General features: G+C 44.7%; 1 protein-coding gene across 5 annotated transcripts in view; it reads right to left on the reverse strand.

Moving 5' to 3' along the window:
• CAMK1D (calcium/calmodulin dependent protein kinase ID) overlaps positions 1-21,552 on the reverse strand; it is a 485,392-nt gene that overhangs the window by 280,676 nt on the left and 183,164 nt on the right. For all 5 annotated transcript variants that reach the window (XM_058431871.1, XM_032161229.2, XM_058431865.1 and 2 more), the window contains exon 2: positions 25-156. In XM_058431871.1, the coding sequence (XP_058287854.1) occupies positions 25-156 (132 nt within the window). The remainder of the gene's footprint in view (positions 1-24; positions 157-21,552) is intronic.

The following is a 21,552-nucleotide window of genomic DNA, read 5'->3' on the forward strand; positions in this document are numbered from 1 at the left end:
GGAGGGCTGCCCTCCCACACTTACTTTCTCAGGACGGCTATCTCATTCTCTATGCTGCTTTCCTTGCCCTTCAGCGCCTTCTTAGGGATACACTTCACAGCAAAGAGCTTGCCAGTTGCCTTCTCTTCAGCTAAAACCACTTCGGAAAAGGCCCCGCTGTGAACAAAGAAGGAAAAAAGAACACTTAGATGCAGAAGTCCGGTTTCACCATAGCTCCATTCACCCTACCACCGAAGTTTGAGTAAACAATAACGAAGGCACAGTTGTAAGCATTACTGTTACTTTTATCCACCATGGCTCCCTGCCAAACATCTTTGTGCAAAGAAATACACAGAGGCGGCTGGGCGCAGTGGCTCACGCCTGTAATCCCAACACTTTGGGAGGCCGAGGCGGGTAGATCACCTGAGGTCAGGAGTTTAAGACCAGCTTGGCCAACATGGTGAAACCCCGTCTCTACTAAAAATACAAAAAATTAGCCAGACGTGGTGGCACGCACCTGTAATCCCAGCTACTTGGGAGGCTGAGGCAGGAGAATCGCTTGAACTCGGGAGGCAGAGGTTGCAGTGGGCCAAGATCGTGCCACTGCACTCCAGCCTGGGCGACAGAGCAAGACTCTGTCTCAAAAAATAATAATAATAAATTTTTTTTAAAAAAGAAATACACAGGGGCAAGCATGCCTTCCTACAAAGGGACATGTGGATGTGGAGGTCAACGTGGTTAGGCCACCTCCCGGTACCACTTGCTGCACAACACAGTGGCATCACTTTGGAGCCAACAAGAACACTCCCACAAGAGGTTCCTCCTACAGAAAAGGACTGGATCCTTCTGCCGGTGTCAGCTCTCCCACCTCCAAACGGACTAGGAAGTAACACTAAAATCCCCAGGTCCTCACAGGCTTTTTTATCTAGAGGAAATTTCAGAGCGCTCTGCAAACACTGGACTCCTCCCAGCCGGGTAAGGATATGACTCGGTGTGAGCGGTGTTGCAGGTGGTATAGACACAGGGTAATTAATTGGTCAGTGGGTGCAAGTGCTCACCAAGCAGCTTGTATCCTTTTGAAACCAAAGAAACTAACAAGCAAGGGCCATGGACTGGGGAAGACTGTCCTGCCTGAAAATACACATTTCACTTTGCAACGGCAGAGCAACAAACTAAAACCAGAACATCTGGGGCTGGAGAGCCCATTTCTCTGGAGGGGCCCCTTGTGATCAGGGAGCCTCAGAGCCAGCACCCCAGGGCCACCTCCTTTGCTGACAGCAGGCAAGGCCTGTGTGCAGAACTCCACTAATAACCCTGGCATGGAACAGGCTCCTCCATCATCTCCAGATCCTCCAGATCCCAGCAACTTGGGCTCTGTGCACAGGGAAGTACCGTAGCCCACCGAGTCATTCTCTGTCCCGAGACTTTCAACTCCCGCTTCAAGAAACCAACATTCCCGCATCCAGAGAAACCACTGGAAGCCCCAGTGTCATAGCAATACCAGGTCTTCAGGCCCTACCTTCTTCAGTCCAATGGTCCCCAACCTTTTAGGCATCAGGGACCAGCTTCGTGGACAACAGTTTTTCCATGGATCTGGGAGAGGAGGGTGGTTTTAGGATGACTCAAGTGCATTATATTTCTTGTGCACTTTATTTCATGTTTTTGAGACGGAGTCTGGCTCTGTTGCCCAGGCTGGAGTGCACTGGTGTAATCTCGGCTCACTGCAACCTCTGCCTCTCGGGTTCAAGTGATTCTCCTGCCTCAGCTTCCTGAGGAGCTGGAATTACAGGTGTCCACCACCACACCTGGCTAATTTTTGTATTTTTAGTAGAGACGGGGTTTCACCATGTTTCCCAGGCTGGTCTCGAAGTCCTGACCTCAAGTAATTCACTTGCCTCGACCTCCCAAAGTGCTGGGATTATAGGTGTGAACCACCACGCCCAGCCGATTTCTATTATGATTACACAGTAATGTACAATGAAATAATTCTACAACTTGCCATAATGTAGAATCAGTGGAAGCCCTCAGCTTGTTTTCCTGCAACTAGACGGTCACATCTGCGGGTGATGGGAGACAGTGACAGATCATCAGGCATTAGATTCTCATAAGGAGTGTGCAACCTAGATCCCTCACATACACAGTTCACAATAGGGCTCACGCTCCTATGACAATCTAATGCAGTCCTTGATCTGACAGGAGGCGGAGCTCAGGCGGTAACGCGAACAACGGGGAGTGGCTCTAAGTACAGATGAAGCTTTGCTTGCTTGCCCACTGCTCACCTCTTGCTGTGCGGCAAAGTTCCTAACAGGCCACATACCCTACTGGTATTGGCCCATGGCCCAGGGGTTGGGGACCCCTACTTTAGTCACTGTCAAAGAGATTCCTGAACAGGGGGAACACCCTTCCTCCTCCACTCCTTGCCCGCCTGACAGCAATGCACACTCTGTCACAATCCAAGGGACAGTAAATGCATGTTTTAAAAATCCTTTCCAGTGGGAGGAATTCACTCCACTCAGTGCAATTAACTTCAGGACAGCATTCCCACTGGCACATGGATGCTCACGAGAGAAGCTTGCCTATAGCTTCATGGTCTATTTTTAATTATACAAACCCAAGGGGCAGAACATAGTCATTCCACAAAATATCCCAGATGAAAAATATCAGAAGCAGGATCTTCTGCCTAAATCCACAAATTATTCACCCGTAGGATTCTCCCCTCAAAACACTACATGCCAGAAGCCAAACCTTCTAGAACCTGCCAGAACAATCATCATTAAATATAAACACATAAAGACCCACCACAGGTTTATCACAGAGGGATACACGGAGTCAGACATTCCCAGTGACACCGGCCACAACCAACGGCTTTTGTCCAGGAAACCCAAATCATAACAATTCCAGAGATGGCCCCTGAGCCCACGCACCATCCCTCCTCACTCATCTCTAAGCCAGGGGGAGACAGGTGGCTGCACCAAGACCCTGAATGAGGAGGTACGTGTTCCTGCTCACTACCCTCCGGGAGGTAGAACAAGAACTGTGTTAGAGTATGAGAAAAATCACTGGGGAAAGACCAAGGTTCAAGCACCATGGGTGGTTTTATACCAGATACTTCATTCATTCATTTGTTCATTCAGTTTCCCTGTTGGCCACTTGAGTCCCTAATGCTGATGACACCCCAACGGTCCTGAGTTTGTTGGATTTACTAAGTCCATTTTCCAGAAGGCAGAAAAGCCCTTTGGCAGCAGTGACCACGGCCAAGGGCTCGGGCTGGGAACCACGATCAGGGCCCTCTCCTCCTGGGCTGCCCCTCGCTCCACTCTCCAGCCACAGGTGCTCCTTCCTCTACAGAATCCCTGTGATCAGAAACGAACACGGCCAACGCAGAGGGGACACCCTGCTCAATCAGACCTTTGGAAGCCTATAAGTGAAAAGCATTTCCTTGCTTGGAGGAAACAGAGTGAGAAGTGAGGTTGCCGCAGGACTCAGCCCAAGAGACAAGAGATTAGGGAGGGGACCGAAGGGTCTCCTCAGAGCCAGCACTGCCACAGCAGGAAGCTGACAACACGGTGAGGCAGTAGTGCCCGTGGAGCTAGGATTTTTCTGCCTTTGTCCCTGGTTAGGTGGGGATGGGCTATGTGGCCCCCTATGGGGAAGGCAGGACAATGGCACAGAGTTATGTCAAGAGAGTCACGTGCTAAACAGCCCAGGCTTGACACCACATGACCAAGGAGTCTCCGTGAGAAGATCCTGAGTAGAGTCATGCAGCCAACATTCCAGTCCCATTCTCTGCGAGTGCAAGTGAGCATGCAACTCCACGCCTAGGTCTATACCCAGAAGTGAAAGCGGGGACTGAACAGGTGCGTGGACAACCACATTCACAGCGGCATTATTCACAACAGCCACGAGGTGGCAACAATCCTTGCATCCATTGGGGGACAAATGGATAAAATATGTTCTACACATATAACAGAATAGCCATAAATAGCAATGGAATTCTGACCCATGCTGGAACATGGATGAACTCTGAGGACATTATGCTAAAGGAAATAAATCACATACAAAAAGCCAAATACCATATGATTCTACTAAAAGGAGGTGTCCAAAGTCATCAAATTCATAGAGGAACAAAGTAGAACTGTGGTTGCTAGGGACTAGGGGGAGAAGGCAATGGGGAGTTCTGTTTAATGGGGACAGAGTTTCCATTTGGGAAGATGAAAAGGATCTGGAAGCCGGGCATGGTGGCTCATGCCTGTAATCCCAGCACTTTGGGAGGCCAAGGCGGGCAGACCACTTGAGGTCAGGAGTTTGAGAGCAGCCTAGCCAATATGGTGAAACCCCATCTCTACTAAAAATATAAAAATTAGCAGCGTGTGGTGGCACATGTCTGTAGTCCCAGCTACTCAGGAGGCTGAGGTAGGAGAATCGCTTGAGCCCAGGAGGTGGAGGTTGCAGTGAGCTGAGATCGTGCCTATGCACTCCACCTTGATGACAGAGAGAGACTCCATCTCAAAAAAATAAAAAATATAAAGGTTCTGGAGATGCATGGGGTTTATGGTTGTACAACAATGTGAATGTAGCTGATGCCACCAAACTGTACTCTGTAAAATGGCTAAAATAGGCTGGGCGCGGTGGCTCACGCCTATAATCCCATCACTTTGGGAGGCTGAGGTGGGAGGATCGCTTGAGCCCAGGAGTTTGAGACCAGCCTGGGCAACACGGCGAAACGCTGTCTCTAGAAAAAAGTTAAAAATTAGCCAGCTACGGTGGTGTACACCTGTCATACCAGCTACTTGGGAGGCTAAGGTAGGAGGATCACTTGGGCCCGGGAGGTCAAGGCTGCAGTGAGCCATGATCACGGCACTGTACTTCAGCCTGGGCCATAGAGCAAGACCTTGTCCCCTCCTCCCCCAGCAAAAAAAAAGCTTAAAATGGTAAAGTTTATGTTATGTATATCTCACTGCAATAAAAGATAAACATAAGTCTGCTTACTTCTCATCAATGATGTTGCCTGAGGATGGACACATTGGAAAAACTAGATAAACCTTTTCACTCAAGACTTCCCTAAAGGAGAAAAAAATTATATCAACTGTACGGTGCCAGCTGGTGTGAGCGACTTGGTATTTACAAAGGACTTTGGCAACCCCATGAAGCAGACAAGAAGTTACTGTCATCTCCATTTTACAGATGAGGATACTGAGTCCCATCACACAAGTGGTAAAGGGCAGAAAACAGAACTCGGTCTCCTACTGCCTCCGAGGTCCTTTCTCAACGCATCACGCTGGGCTGATACCCGTGGCTACCAGGGCGTGTGCGTGGCAAGCACTGCAGGTGACAGGGATGGAGAGGTTAGAAGACTCTGTCGTCAGACGAGCTGCCATCGCTCCGAGCCTGCACATCCACCTGCTTTATCATTTAGCCAAACAATGTGCATTCACCTGCTTTAAGCTTTCCAAAGACAAAGTTCTCTGGTCTTCTTAAGGGATATAAGATGACCATAAATTGTTATTGGTCCCACAATAAATAGAAATCACTTGAAGACACTTCCCCTGTTCCAGGAAATTTAATTAGAAACATCAAACACAAAGCTCATGAATGAACAGTTTGAGCACTTTCTATGTAATTACATAACAGAGTGTGGGGTGTGTGTGTGTGTGTGACAGAGAGAGAGAGAGAGAGAGAGAGAGCGTGGGGGGGGGTGCCCTTGTGACAGGAAACACTGTATCAATGAAAATGATCTGAAAACCTATAAAAACTTCCCCCAACCCAAGAACATAAATTCCAAGGGACAAAAGAACAAAAGCAGGGACAGAGTGACAGTTTTAAAAATACAAAGAGGTCAAAACAGGTTGCACTCTATAGGCTATAAAACACAAGCATTGTGCATTTAAAGCTAACCGATGGAGCACTCCAGCCAGACTGAATCACATCGGCAACTTGAAATTGTCGTCTGGGCACAGCTTGCACTGGCCTGGAGCCCGTGCCCCACTCTTCTCTCTGCAGTCCGCCTTCTTCCTCCACCACCACTTGACTGGACCCTCGTGGGCTGGGCCCCCCCAGGGGTCCCCTAGTTGCTAAACCCAATGGCTTCCTCTCACTGCTCATCCTACTGGTTTTTGCCTTGACCGCCTTCCTAAAATTCTTTGCTTCTTGGTTCTACAGCATCGTTCTCTCCTTCTGCCGTTATGTCCAGTTCCTCTCCATCTCCATCTCCTCTTCCTCCCTTCAAACACCAATGGGCCCCCAAGGTTTCATCTGCAACCCTTCCTTCTTCCTAGTCTCCTAGACTTCCTAGTATCCTCTCCATGGAAATCTCAGCTGTATCCACAGTCTCGGCCCCCTCTGGTCCTTTGATGGCCTCCTAACCTTCATCCATATTTTAATCTCTCTCATGTGCAAACCTCACCTTCTCTACCCACAAAGGGCCTTCCCAGCCTCTCAAAAGCACCATAACCAAAGTTAAACAGTTATCTTCACCCCAAAACTTCTCTTTTTCATTTAATCAGTAATGCGGCCTAGAAACCTGTCTACTTTACTGCTCTCTGTCTCTGTCATTTCCATCACCAAGTATGTTCAGGTCTTCCGCTGACAAGACTCTCAAATGCCCGCCTGCTCCTCCATCCCTTCACCGTGGCTCTGGTTCACGTCCTCCTTCTCTCGCTTCTGCAATACGTCCACCACTCCTTCCTGGTCCCATAGCCCCCAGTAAGCCCACTGCTACCTGCTGTCTCCTATCTGTTACTGAAATTACTCTTCTGGAAATAAGATTTGATTATATCATTACCCTACTTAAATCTTTGAGGTTTCATGTCTATGGGATCGAGTTCAAACCCCTTTGCAAGTTACCCGCGGCATTCAAAGCCTTTCTAAACCTGATCCCAACTTCGCAGGCTCATCTGTCACTACAGCCACTGTCCCCAATACAAACACTCCACGCCAAACACACGTCACCTCAACCCAACCACACCACTCAACAGACAGTTTCCCAAACACACAATGGCCTTTCACACCACTGGCCTTTGTTCAAGTTCTGCCCACCCCCTCCTTCCCTGAATGCCATTCATTCCTTTTTCTTTCTGCTTGGCAAAATTCCATGTCTTTTTCTTTTTCTTTTTTTTTTTTTGAGATGGAGTCTTGCTCTGTCACTCAGGCTGGAGTGCAGTGGCGCCATCATGGCTCACTGCAACCTCCGACTCCCTGGTTCAAGCGATTCTCCTGCCTCAGCCTCCTGAGTAGCCGGGATTACAGGCGCCCACCACCATGCCCAGCTAATTTTTGTATTTTTAGTACAGACGGGGTTTCACCATGTTGGCCAGGATGGTCTCGATCTCCTGACCTCGTGATCCGCCCGCCTCAGCCTCCCAAAGTGCTGGCATTACAGGTGTGAGCCACCGCGCCCAGCTAATTCCATGTATTTTTCAAAGGCCCAGATGGTATATTTCCTCCTTTTTCTTTTTTTTTTTTACCGTGAGATGGAGTCTCGCTCTGTCACCCAGGCTGGAGTGTAGTAGCGTCATCTAGCTCACTGCAACCCCCACCTCTGGGGTTCAAGCGATTCTCCTGCCTCAGTCTCCTGAGTAGCTAAAACTACAGGCACACACCACCATGCCAAGCTAGTTTTTTTTTGTTGTTTTTTTTTTGTTTTTTTAGTAGAGACTAGTTTTCACCATGTTGGCCAGGCTCATCTCAAATTCCTGACCTCAAGTGATCCGCCCACTTTGGCCTCTTATTTCCTCCTCTTCTAAGGTTTTTCTCAATTTCTTCTCATGCCGGCAGAATGATGCCCTCATTCTGAAAAAATGTGGCTTAAACATGCATTACCTATCCCATGTACACATCCCATTACAGTCCTTAACAAGCTTCCTATACGAGAACAGGAGGTGCATGTATTCTGTTTCTGTGTCTCCAGACCTAATAATATTTGTACCAATTGGTGCTCAAGACACTTCTGATGATCACCATTACTGGGGGCTCTCCTCTGATTCCCCATCAGGATCTTCACCCCTCCCCTGTGCTGCAGATCTGCAAAGTAAGTAATGTATCCTAATGATCTTCCACTCAACACTAGTACTATCCACTCAATACTAGTACCATCCACTCAACACTAGTACCATCCACTCAACACTAGTACTATCCACTCAACACTAGTACTATCCACTCAACACTAGCACTAGAAAACGGTACTATCTCTTTTCTCCTCCATAGTATGTTTCTTTAAGTTTCCATGCAAGCCTGTGCAGAAAGAACCTCAAAGGTTTCTCTTGAGGCATAAAAATTATTTAAGTCCTTCCTGATTTATTTTAAAACATGTGCTTATGTGCCTGAATGCTTAAGTAATATTACACAGTTGAATAATCCTGAGATCACTGTTTGTTTTGACTGGAAAAAGTCTTAAATTTGTTAATTTATGATATTTTCTCCCTATAAACCTTCATCCTTGTTGAATAAGTAAAATTTGGTAAAAAGAGACAGTGATTTTTATTCAGATGAAAGGACTTTAGAAAATGCATAACTGTAGGAGAAATAAAAATTCCAGTGTTTCAAAAATTGTATTTTTTCAAGTTGTGACAAGACATTTATTTGAATGATAAAGAAAGCCATTATTCTATTTAAAAAACACCAAATTTCCATCAAAAAGGAATCTCTGTGATAAATTACTGGAAAAGTCAAATAAAAATTTAATCTTGAAATGCTAAATGTTTTCTTCACCTGATGATAGGCTGTACAAATTGCAAAAGTTGAATCCTTCCTCCTTTTCCCCATATTTCAAAGAAAATCAAATCATCACACATAGGCAGCTCATCCTGATTGTAAGCCCGGTGCCTGCAAGGAAATAATCTTTTGAGAGCTGAATTTCCAAGGCTAAAGGAAACCATCCCATTTTCCATAGTGATGAAAAGAATTCTAAATGACTACTTAGGCTTTTAACTTCATAAATGATGGCTCTGGAAAATAAAAGCTGTTTTGCTTTGCTTTATCTAGTCAGTTTCAGTGGACTGTGGTGTTATGATGGCTGGCTCTCCATACTGTTAAATGTATACCCAGTCCTCTCTCAGTGAAATGATCCGAGGTCCAAGCGACCAGTGAGTGACATGGCAAAGAAAAGAAGTGGGCCTGGGCTCTGGGAATGCCTTTTCTTCCTGAGTTCCCTGAAAAAGCAACACAAAATGCATGTGCCCTAAGGATGCCTTGGCTAAAAACAGACATTGAAGGGTTTGTGAACTGGTTTTTACCCTCCTCCTGTGCTATAGATAGACATGTACCTACCAGTAATAAAAAATTATCATAGAGTCATTCTGAGCATCTTAACTCCAGACCTTCAGCTTATGCTGGGCCCAGAAATCAGAGCCAAGCCCAGAGATACGCTGGCTAACTTCCTCCTCACTATCAATTATTATAAAAAATGGAAATGAGAATCTATTTCTATCCCAGTTTCTCATAATCTTTTCCAGTTTCTAATACCTTTACCATTTGACCTAAGGTTGTTAATAATTGGGCAATGGCCAGGTGCGGTGGCTCACACCTGTAATCCCAGCACTTTGGGAGGCCAAGGCGGTCAGATCACATGAGGTCAGGAGTTTGAGACCAGCCTGGCCACCATGGCTAAACCTGTCTCTACAGAAAAAAGACAAAAACTAGCTGGGCGTGGTGGTGGGTGCCTATAATCCCGGCAACTCGGGAGGCTGAGACAGGAGAATCACTTGAACCCAGGAAGCGGAGGTTGCAGTGAGCCAAGATCGTGCCACTGCACTCCAGCCTGGGTGACAGAGCTAGACTCCATTTCAAAAAGAAATAATAATAATAGCCGGGCATGGTGGCTCACGCCTGTAATCCCAACACTTTGGGAGGCCGATGAGTGGGGAATCACCTGAGGTCAGGAGTTCAAGAGCAGTCTGGCCAACATGATGAAACCCCGTCTCTACCTAAAATACAAAAATGAGCCAGGCGTGGTGGCGCATGCCTGTAATCCCAGCTACTTGGGAGGCTGAGGCAGGATAATCGCTCAAATCCGGGAGGCAGAGGTTGTTGCAGCGAGCCGAGTTCACGCTGCTGCACTCCAGCCTGGGTGACAGAGCGAGACTCAGTCTCAAAAATAAATAAATAAATAAATAAATAAATAAGTGCACATCAATTTAAAATAAATTCTTTTCTCATACAAGAGCAATTTAATCACAAAATGGTCAAAAATGTAGCCTCCGAACAATCTGCTGTGACTTGCATATTTTAGGTGCTCCAAAACTGTTAGTCGAATGGAACTGATGAAACCTCAAGAGGACTCCTCTGACTTTTAACAAGAATCAGGAATTCAGGAGCTGTCTTTTTGATTCATGACAGTTCACTAAACCAACCCCTCGGTGAAATTATATCCATCCCAAATTAGACCAAGAAATAATCAGATGGTGCTGAAATGATCTGCCCTATTAGCTTAGTGTAGCTATTATTGGCTCTTTGCCTTTCTATGCTTTTTAGTCATTCTACATACAGATCAGACTGATTGTGTTATTAACTTTATTAACAGCATCGCTTCCAGCCTATTGCCCTTACCAGACTGTGTAACTGGGCCTGCAGACATTACCCCTCGGCCTCCGACCATAAATTAAAATGTTCTTTTCTACTAAGCATATTATTTTCCCCAGTGTCACGTCAGCACAATATTAAAGGCTGGTTTTAAAACACTCTGAAAAGCTGGGGTTCCATGGCTCATGCATGTAATCCCAGCACTTTGGGAGGCCAAGGCAGGAGGATCACTTAAGACCAGGAGTTCCAGACCTGCCTGGTCAACAAGGTAAAACCCCATCTCTACCAAAAAAAAATTTAAAAATTATCCGGCCATGGTGGTGCATGCCTATTGTCCCAGGTACTCACGAAGCTGAGGTGGGAGGATCACTCGGGCTGGGTGGCTGAGGCTGCAGTAAGCTGTGATTGCACCACTGCACTCCAGCCAGGGTGACAAAGAGAGACCCTGAAAAAAAAAAAAAAAAAAAAAAGGAAGGAAGGAAGGAAGGAAGATAAAACACAGCAAAAAGTGAAGTCGGTGGTACTTGGCTTGAGACCATCTAGGAAATAGACAGGTGCCTTTTAGACCTATTGTTCCAGATCAGAATCAATTCTTCAAACAGAAAAACCTGTTTGCCAACCCCAACCCTTACAGACCCCAGAGAATCTGAATGGACCATAACAGTAGTGAAGTCAGCTGGGCACGGTGGCTCGCGCCTGTAATCCCAGCACTTTTGGGGAGGCCAAGGCAGGTGAATCACAAGGTCAGGAGTTCGAGACCAGCCTGACCAACATGGTGAAACCCCCCCATCTCTAAAAATAGAAAAATTAGCCGGGCGTGGTGGCACACGCCTGTAATCCTAGCTACTCAGGAGGCTGAGGCAGGAGAACTGCTTGAACCCAGGCAGCGGAGGTTGCAGTGAGCTGAGATCGCATCAATGCACTCCAGCCTGGGTCACAGAGCAAGACTCCATCTTAAACAAAAAAAGAAAGAAAGAAAAACAAAAAACCAGTAGTGAAGTCAATGGTCTCAATGTTCAGTGTCTACGCAACTCTCCAGGCAGAAACTTGGCAATTTTAGAACTGACATTAACTCCTTCTGATAGAATCTTCAGCTAAAAATCCTCACTAAATCACACACCACTAATGACATTTTGTAGTGCTAATTCAGCACACTGACCAAAGAAAAGCCAGGCCCAATCTGGAAAATAAAGTTCTGCCAAGCAAACACAGCAAAAAGACTTGCTTTCACAGGCTTGAAGAACAAATATGAATCCAAGAAAATGGATATCCAATTTAGATACAATGTCTATTCATTAAAATGTGTCTTTTAAAGTCCTCCACCTGACAATTACACAATAAGCCATACATTTGTTTATGCTAATGCTTAAGCTAAAAAGTATTAAAATTCTATCTCTTAAAAAAAAAAAAAAACCTACAACTCAGGTTCTTATTAACTGGGACCAGTGCCTGAACAACCAGTTCAAATTAGAAACATATCCTTAACTTTACTAAGTAGATGCTTAGGAGCAGAGAGAAGCCTTCAAAACAGTTACGCTTTCTTACTGAAAAATTCTCTTCTTCCTCTTTAACTGGTGAATTCCACAATGATAAGCAACCCTGCATAATAGCTTCAAGAACCATGATGAGACATTCTTAAATACCCACACGATTAGCTTAATTTCTGTCCAGATCAATTTTCATTCTCAGTACAATCCTATGTCTGAAACCACCAAGGCAGGTCTAGGTTATGGCAATACTTGTCACAGGGAGAAGGCATCAAAATGCCGACACAATTATTGCTTGTGACATCTTTGGTTTCTGCAGGTGTTTCTGTGGCACTAAATCTTTACTATTAACAGCCTCACTGATGCAAATGCAGAAGACAAATAAATTCCACATGAGTGCTTACTGCCACACTCTAAAAGACACGCTTTGTTTAACAGCACTCCTTCCTTTCCTCCTTCACTTCTCTGACAAGCTCCCACATTTGATCTCTGCTCTTTTCATGCCATTTGTTAAAGGTTGATATGGAACCAGAGTGAGTCATTCATTTTTTTTCTTATACCAACAGGGAGCATCCATGGAAGCCTGGTTTTTGAAGGCAGAGGCAGAATAAAATATTCAAGCCAGGCACGGTGGCTCATGCCTGTAATCCCAACAGTTTGAGAGGCCAAGGCAGGAGGATCACTTGAGGCCAGGAGTTGCGGAGACCAGCCTGGACAACATAGCGAGACTCCCAACTCTCCAAAAAAAAAAAAAAAAAACGAAAAAATTAGCTAGGTGTAGTTGCACACGCCTGTAGTCCTACCCACTTGGGAGGCTGAGGTGAGTGGATCGCTTGAGCCCAGGAGTTCAAAGCTACAATGAGCTATGATCACACCATTGCACTCCAGCCTACAGTATGACAGAGTGAGACCCTGTCTCTTAAAAAAAATTCACCTCTTTTTGAGATTACAAAATCTCCTTATAGCTACAGCTTAAAAAGCTGGCAACACTCCAAGGCAAATAAAGTGTCCATGTGGGCCATGCATGCATTTGTTGCCAGGGTACATTTTCCTTGGATGACAAAGGTACTGACGTGGATGAAACTGCAACCCCCAGGATACTCTCTTTCTTCATCACCTGTGAGGACCTCTTTGACAGCACTTCTCACTATGGTCTTCCCAGATCTCCTGTTGGAGACAGATTTCTCCCTGCAGGGGTGGCTCTTCAGAGGGGAACTCCCCTTTCTCACTCCCATCCCTGATGGTGGGGAAACCAGACCTAGCAAATGCTCATGTTCTGCCCTCTGACTGCTACAAACATCCAACATGCTCCCAATCCCAGCCACATAGCCCCATTGTCACATGGTTGGCAAAACCTGAATGGTGAAGCGGCAACGGGACAGAATGTTCATGATTAATCCCAACTGGCCATCCCTCATCTGGCTACTCGCACTCAGCAGATCCTCTGACTTTAGGCACTCTTTTGAGCTTATTTTCATTCTCATTCAGGGCAGATGTCTCAACAAGTAACTTAAAGGAAAATTCTTTGAAGCTCCCTGCTAACTAAACAATATCAATACATTCTTTAAGTATGCTTCAAGCTATTCCATAAAAAAACACAGTGTCCTTATAGGTAAAATAATTACTACATTAAAGGGGCATTTGGCTGTGTCTGTGTTAAAAAAACCAATATTCTGGCTTAAAACAATCAATAAAAGTTTGAAATAGCAGAACACTGGAAAAATCCTAAATATCCATTAATGGAGGACTGGTTAAGTAAGTTACAATCTAAAAATACAATGGAGGCCAGGCGTGGTGGCTCATGCCTATAATCCCAGCACTTTGGGAGACCAAGGCATGAAGATTGCTTGAGGACAGGAGTTTGAGACCACCATTAGCAGGGAATGTGTCTCTACAAAAAATAAAATAAAAACTTAGCTGGGCATGGTGGCGTGTGCCTGTGGTCCCAGCTACTTGAGAGGCTGATGCGGAAGGATCACTTGAGCCCAGAAGTTCAAGGCTGCAGTGAGCTATGATTGCACCACTGCTCTCCAGCCTGGGTAACACAGTGAGACCCTATTTCTTAAAAAAATAAAATAAATAGATAAATAAAAATACAATGGAGTACTATGCAGTCATGTAAAATATTTAAGTAGATTTATGTGTGCTACTACAGAATTATTCCCAAGATACACTGTTAAATGCAAAAATAAAGATGAAGAACAATGTGTATATTATATTCCCATTATTTATCTCTATCTTACAGATAAGAAAATTGAACTCATCAAGGTTCAAGAAGTTGTCTAAATCTCAAAGCCAGTGTCTGGAGGATTCTGATTCAGGTGTGATGGGCTGATGAAATGCTGCTGCTAGCAAGGTACCCTGAGACCACACTGTGGACATTTTGAACATCAGATGAACAGTCTGCACTTAGTGCAGCCAGCAGTGAGAAGGCACGAGGCCTTGCATAAATGACAGAAACAAACAGAGCCAATTGATATGTATTATTCACAATTCAATCAAATGTGTTTTAGATAATTTTTTGTGTTCTCTGACATCCCTTTGAACAGAAACAGGTAGGTATCCTACCTAACAAAGTGGTATGCCTCTGCCAGGCAGAAAGTTCATTTATAATCTACATTTTCCTTATGTGTGCTACTGAATGATATGAAAAATACTTTCTCTATTTTTCCTTTAAAAATTTCCCACCTCTTTCTTCTTACCTTAGCAAGTGATTGCTTCATAACTGGCTGGATCTCTCTACACTAGCCCAAAACACCCTGCACATCTTTTGATCACTGAGTTGCACCTTGGGCAATTTAACAAACAAGGCTGTTAACAGAACTTGGTTAAGATCCAAACTATTTTGTGCTTCCTTATATGTGTAAAGTTGGAGCACACAGAACAATTCCTTTCCCCAAGAAAACAGGTTATTGTGCAAAGAATGAAGCTTCCCTAACCATCATCATCATCACAGTCATTATCACCACCATCATCATTGCCATCATCACCATTATCATCATCATCACCACAGTCATTATCACCATCATCTTCGCCATCTTCATCACAGTCATCATCAGTTATCATCGCCATCATCATCATCACCATCACCATAACTCTCACTGCCATCATCACTATCATCATATCATCATCACCATCATCATAGTCATTGCCATCATCACCATCACAATCATCTCCGTCATCATCACCATCATTGCCATCATCACCATCACCATCACTATCACTGCCATCATCACCATCATCATATCATCATCACCATCATCATAGTCATCACCATCATCACCATCACAATCATCTCCATCATTATCTCCATCACCACAGTCATCACCATCATCATAGTCATCATCATCACCATCATCATCGCAGTCATCATCACCATCACAGTCATCACCACCATCATCATCGCCGTCATCATCACCATCACAGTCATCACCACCACCATCATCATCATCATTGCCATCATCACAATCATCACCATCACCATCACCGCCATCATCACGATCATCACCATCACCGTCATCATCAATACTGCTCATTAAAAACTGTATATAATTTTTTTTAAGAGACAGGGTCTTGTTCTGTCAAGCAGGCTGGAGTGCAATGGCATGGTCACAGCTCCCTATAACCTCACATTCCTGGGCTCAAGCCATCCTCCTGCCTCAGCCTCCCAAGTCTAAATAAGCATAAGCTTATTTTTAAAAAACTATTTGCCAACTACTTCCCAATTCTAGTAATAACCGTGCATGATAACATTATTATGTCCATTTTACAACTGAGAAAACTGAGGTTGAAAAAGGTAAAAAATTTTGCTAATATGGCACTAAACTGACATTGTAACCCTAGTTTGATGCCAAAGTCATGCTCTTTCATTTTTAAACCATGCCACCTCACTGAGTATAATTTTACAATTCAGAAAGAGTAACAAGAGTGAGGGGAGTGCACAGGTTTTCTTCCCATATGCCCCTCCCCCAAAATACTGTCTAAATTCTCATCCAAAATGGGCTACAATGGATAGATAAATCCATTGCAATTTTCTTAACAGAGATCTCTCCAATGAAACCCCAGTGACATTCTCTTCCTTCTAAGTTTCCGACAATGATTGTCCACTGCAACCCCAAAGGCTGAAGACAGAGATTTTCTTCCCTCCTACTTCCATGAACCCAGACTCTCTATTAGGGGAGAGTAGAAGAATTTTTAAGTTGGACTTTCTGTTCTGTTCCTAAGCCACTCTTTGTAGAATCAGGCACTCATCTAATTGCCTTGACATCTTAAAATTCTACATCCTAATTTCCTCTGTATTCCAAAGTGCAAATACTGACTGACCAAAGTCCAAAGATGCAAGACTGACCCTTACGTTGCCCCACCTGCTAATTTCTTCTCCTCCAAAATGGCAACCATATCTCATTATTCACTTCCTGATTCACAGAGCCAACTTAATCTTCAAGTACAGTTGATAGTTTCTCCCATTCCTTACAACATAATCACATTAACATTCCAGCAGAAAGAAAAGTTCATACCTCCTAGGCTTTAGTGCTGTGGTGAAATGCTTTAATTGCTGTTCAATCATGTACACCCAGACTAATCAATCTGTTGTGGGGTGCCAGATGGTGGGCAGACAGGTGGGTGGGTGAATGGATGAATGAATGAATGGGTGGATGAAATGGATGGATGGATGGCTGGATGGATGGATGGATGGATGGATGGACGGACGGATGGATTGGATGGATGGATGGATGAATGGGTGGATGAATGGGTGGGTGAATGGGTGGGTGAATGGGTGGGTGAGATGGATGGATGGATGGATGGATGGGTGGACTGGATGGATGGGTGGATGAATGGGTGGGTGAGATGGATGGATGGATGGATGGATGGATGGATGGATGGACTGGATGGATGGGTGGACTGGATGGATGGGTGGATGAATGGGTGAGTGAGATGAATGGATGGATGGATAATAGCTGGGTGGGTGGATGGATGGATGGATGGACAAACAGACAAATAGATGAGATAAACAGATAGATGAATAGATTTATAGATAGACACACAGATAGCATTTTTGTACAATTACAGACGCATAACAGGGCCAGCCTCTTTGCTGAGAATTGAATGGAACGAGGAGAGAACCCCGAGTGAGTGTAGAAGCCTCTATCAGGAAGACAGAAGCACAAACATAAGGCCTTTTGGGTTGGCAAGGCTCAGGTTACAGAAGAGCAGGAGGCTGTGTGAAGAGAGAGAAAATGCGGTTCACAAGACCCCGACAGAGCTTTAGGGCCTGTGGGCCGTGGCAAAGACTTGACGGTTTTCTTCTGAGAGATGTGCAAATCCACGGGTTGTAGGACATGTATTTCTAATGTGTGACATGTAAAAACAAGCATAAAAAAGCCAGCTTGTACAGGCAACACAGATGTCATAATTCCAGCTAAATTAATAATGACAAGATGTCAATCAGGCTCCTGAACTTTCTCCTAGGCGCATCTGTGCACTTCCTTATAAAATCCAGTTTCAACAAGAACACTGCTAACTCAGTTTAGCAAGAAACCCCCACCACCTTGGACATCTGATCCCCCTTGAGATCTGATGAGGGTCGTCATCCTCCAAAACCCCCCAAGGTGATATCTGATGACCTTGGCCTGTATTCAGCAAGAATCCTGTTAGGTGGGTTTAGCCAGAATCCCCCTTTCCTCTGATGTTCTTCTTAGATAATTTTCCATCCACTGACCACCCCCACGCAGCTCTGCTCCTGGGCATTATAAATCTCCTGTTTTCAGAGTTGAGCCCAATCTCTCTCCCACACTGCAAGATTCCACGGCAACAGTCCCTATCTCCGTTGTCCTGAATGAAGTCTTCCTTACCGTGCTTTAGCAAGTATCATTGGATCATTTTTTTCTTGAACAGCCTTAAAAAGTGGACTCACGCCTGTAATCCCAACACTTTGGGAGGCCGAGGTGGGCGGATCACCTGAGTCAGGAGTTCGAGACCAGCCCGGCCAACACGATGAAACCCCATCTCTACTAAAAATACAAAATTAGCCGGGCGTGGTGGCGTGTGCCTATAATCCCAGCTACTCAGGAAACTGAAGCAGGAGAATCACTTGAACCAGGGAGGCGGAGGTTGCAATGAGCTGAGATCACACCATTGCTCTCCAGCCTGGGCAAAAAGAGCAAAACTCCGTCTTCAAAATAAAAGTGGAATTGATACCGATTTAGTTACAGTTCCCCACTAAGCTATGAAAAGGCCTGTTGTTCTTGTCTCGATTCTCCTCAGTTTTGCCACCTGCAATATGGACATGAGTTCCACTGCCCCCCTCCCCAACCACTTCAAATAAAAGCTGCGAGGGAGAGCTCCTGACCTGCCCTGAGGACCCCCCAAGTGGGGAAAGCCTTAAGCATGCACGGTCTGTGTGTTTGTTTTCTGCACAGCGCTGGCTGCATGGAGAATAATAATGCTCTTCTGCATCTAATCACTAGTCTGCTGGACGCCTAGCAACTGGCCTGCACCTCCTCGGGCCCTTCCTGGAACTGGCACTCCATCCTCATCATGGCAAGACAATGCATATGTCAGCAATACGTTCTGGAAATGTATCTAAACCACACGCACAAAAATGTAATACTAGCATGATTTAACACTGTCCCACATGCCATACACTTCAGTGCTTCTGAAAAGTCTGCTTAAACATAAAAACTGGATACACAGATCATTTTCACTGTTCAATCAGATACATCTCACAAACAGCAGCAAAGTAACCTCCCTTTCTCCAGTCACTGTTCCCTTCCCTTCACCTGCAGGGAACAAATCACCACGTCTCACCTCTTATAAACGTGAGGGTCACAGAGCTAAAGAGATCACCTGTCAGCCTCCAGGACGCTTCAGTCCTGGCATCTTTCCTGAGGGTAAATGTCACGGGCAATGATACGGACCAGGTTTCTTTACTGGATTTTGAAAGAAAAATACCAAGTCCAGCAAAATCTAAACTAAGCGGGTCTACTTTCCCTGTGTGTTCCCAGCTAGTGGCGGACAGTGCCTTCCCCTTCCCACGGGCCTCACAGCGTGCGGAACAGGAAAGATCAGAGAGTACACTTTAAAAAGGAAAAGATGGAACACAAGTCGTGTCACTGTTATGCGGCCGAGCATTTGATACGGCATCCAGCAAGTGATATTTAGTCAGTGAGTTCCAATGCCTTGGCCGTGCTTAATTACATAGAAAGATAAGCTGGGTTCCTTGAAGAATTCAGGTTGATTAAATTTCTAAATTAAAAAAATACAATGAAAACATTGGAACATTTTAGGGGAAAAGAATTAGAAGATATACATAGGTTAATCGTCTTAAGCAAAATGCAAAACCCAAAAGTCTCAGTGGAAAAGGGAAAATATTCAAGTCCTACTAATATAATATTAATAAAGAGATAATAGCCTTGTTATGCCAAGGGCTTCTCACTCACATAGCCATGTGCACAATTCCAGGGGCACTCACTGTGCACAGAAATCATACCCAGCAGAGACGGTCCGGGCCTGCAGATGCGGGGAAAGATACAGACATACAATTCACAGAATGGCCAACGAGCATATTAACTGATGCTCAACACTCACTAGCAGTCGCAAAAATGCTAAACAAAACCTCAGCAAGGCAGGTTTTTTCTCAGCAGGTTGGGAAAAGGTAAAGTTATGTGGGAGAGTTGCTAAGTATAAACTGCTACAACATTTTGGGAAACTAATCTGGCTATACCTGTTAAATTACATTTTAAGAACTCTATTCTATAAAAATAAAAGCATTAGGCTGGGTGCGGTGGTTCACATCTGTAATCCTACCACTTTGGGAGATCAAGGCAGGCGGATCACTTGAGGTCAGGAGTTCGAGACCAGCCTGGCCAACATGGCAAAACCCTGTCTCTACTAAAAAGACAAAAATTAGCCGGGCACGGTGGTACACATGTGTAATCCCAGCTACTTGGGAGGTTGAGGAAGGAGAATCACTTGATCCCAGGAGGTGGAGGTTGCAGTGAGCTGAGATCATACCACTGCACTCCAGCCTGGGCAACAGAGTGAGACACCATCTAAAAAAAAACAAAAAAAAAAGAAGGAAGGAGGAAGGAGGAAGGAGGAAGAAGGAAGAAGGAAGAAGAAGAAGAAGAAGAAGAAGAAGAAGAAGAAGAAGAAGAAGAAGAAGAAGAAGAAGAAGAAAGAAGGAAGAAAGAAGAGGAGGAAGAGCAGGAGGAGGGGGAGGAGGAGGGGGAGGAGGAGGAAGAGGAGGAGGAGGAGGAAGAAGAAGAAGAAGAAGAAGAAGAAGAAGAAGAAGAAGAAGAAAGAAGAAAGAAAGAAGAGGAAGAGGAGGAAGAGCAGGAGGAAGAGGAGGGGGGGAGGAGGAGGAGGAGGAAGAGGAGGAGGAAGAAGAAGAAGAAGAAAGAAGAAAAAGAAGAAGAAGAAGAAGAAGAAGAGAAAACCCATGAAAATAACAGAGATTCCTAGTAAAAGTTTAATGGTACATCTGTACCATGGAATATCATATGGCTACAGAAAAGAATTTATCTAGAGGGATATAAATATCCCAACGTATCTAGAGGGATGTAAATATCCCAAATGAGAAAAGTAAGCTTAGATGGTCCGTCATTCAGCAGAATACTCTGTAGCAGTTTAACTAACTGATGAGATCTACATGCATTAACAGGGATAAACCTGGAAAACATAATTACAATTGAAAAAAAGGTTACCAAAAGACACAGTATTTCTTCCGTTTATATCAATCTATAAAACACAAACAGCCACACCAACACTAACCGCTACATTGTTTGGGTGTATAATACATACATAGGTAGTGAAAGTACAAAGACACACAATTAGGATACACCCCCCGCTTCGAGTGAAGGTTGCCTCTGGAGAGGAAAGAGGAGGTGCAATGGCTTGAAGGCCAGGTGCAGTGCGGTGGCTCACACCTGCAATCCCAGCACTGTGGGAGGCCGAGGCGTGTGGATCACCTGAGCTCAGGAGAGCAAGGCCAGCCTGGCCAACATGGAGAAACCCCGTCTCTACTAAAAATACAAAAATTATCTAGGTGTGGTGGTGTGCACCTGTAATCCTAGCTACTGTGGAGGCTAAGGTAGGAGAATGGCTTGAACCTGGGAGGCGGAGGTTGCAGTGAGCCGAGATCATGCCACTGCACTCCAGCCTTGGAGACAGAGTGAGACTCCATCTCAAAAATATAAAATAAAATAAAATAACATAACATAACATAACATAAAATAAATAAAATAAAATAAAATAAAGACATGAAGTATGGCTAGATTCATAATTTTTTTTTTCTTCAGAAATCTGAAGCAAAGATGGCAAAATGTTAATTAACATTTGCTCAATCTGGGTGGTGGGTACATGGTAATCTGTTCACTTATTTTTCTACACTTTTGGGTAAATTTGAAATCTTTCATGATTTTCAAAAAATTAACCAAAGAAATAAAATATAACGGTGCCTTCAGGAAACTGCACAGTTGGGAAGACACACATGGAAGGAGACCCTAGGTCCCAGCTCCCTACGCAAAGTCCAGGTTTATGTACAGCATCCCAGCACAGCAGTTAACAGCCA

The sequence above is a fragment of the Hylobates moloch genome, unplaced genomic scaffold (assembly GCF_009828535.3).
Source record: "Hylobates moloch isolate HMO894 unplaced genomic scaffold, HMol_V3 SCAFFOLD_2, whole genome shotgun sequence".
In the NCBI taxonomy this organism is placed as follows: domain Eukaryota; kingdom Metazoa; phylum Chordata; class Mammalia; order Primates; family Hylobatidae; genus Hylobates; species Hylobates moloch.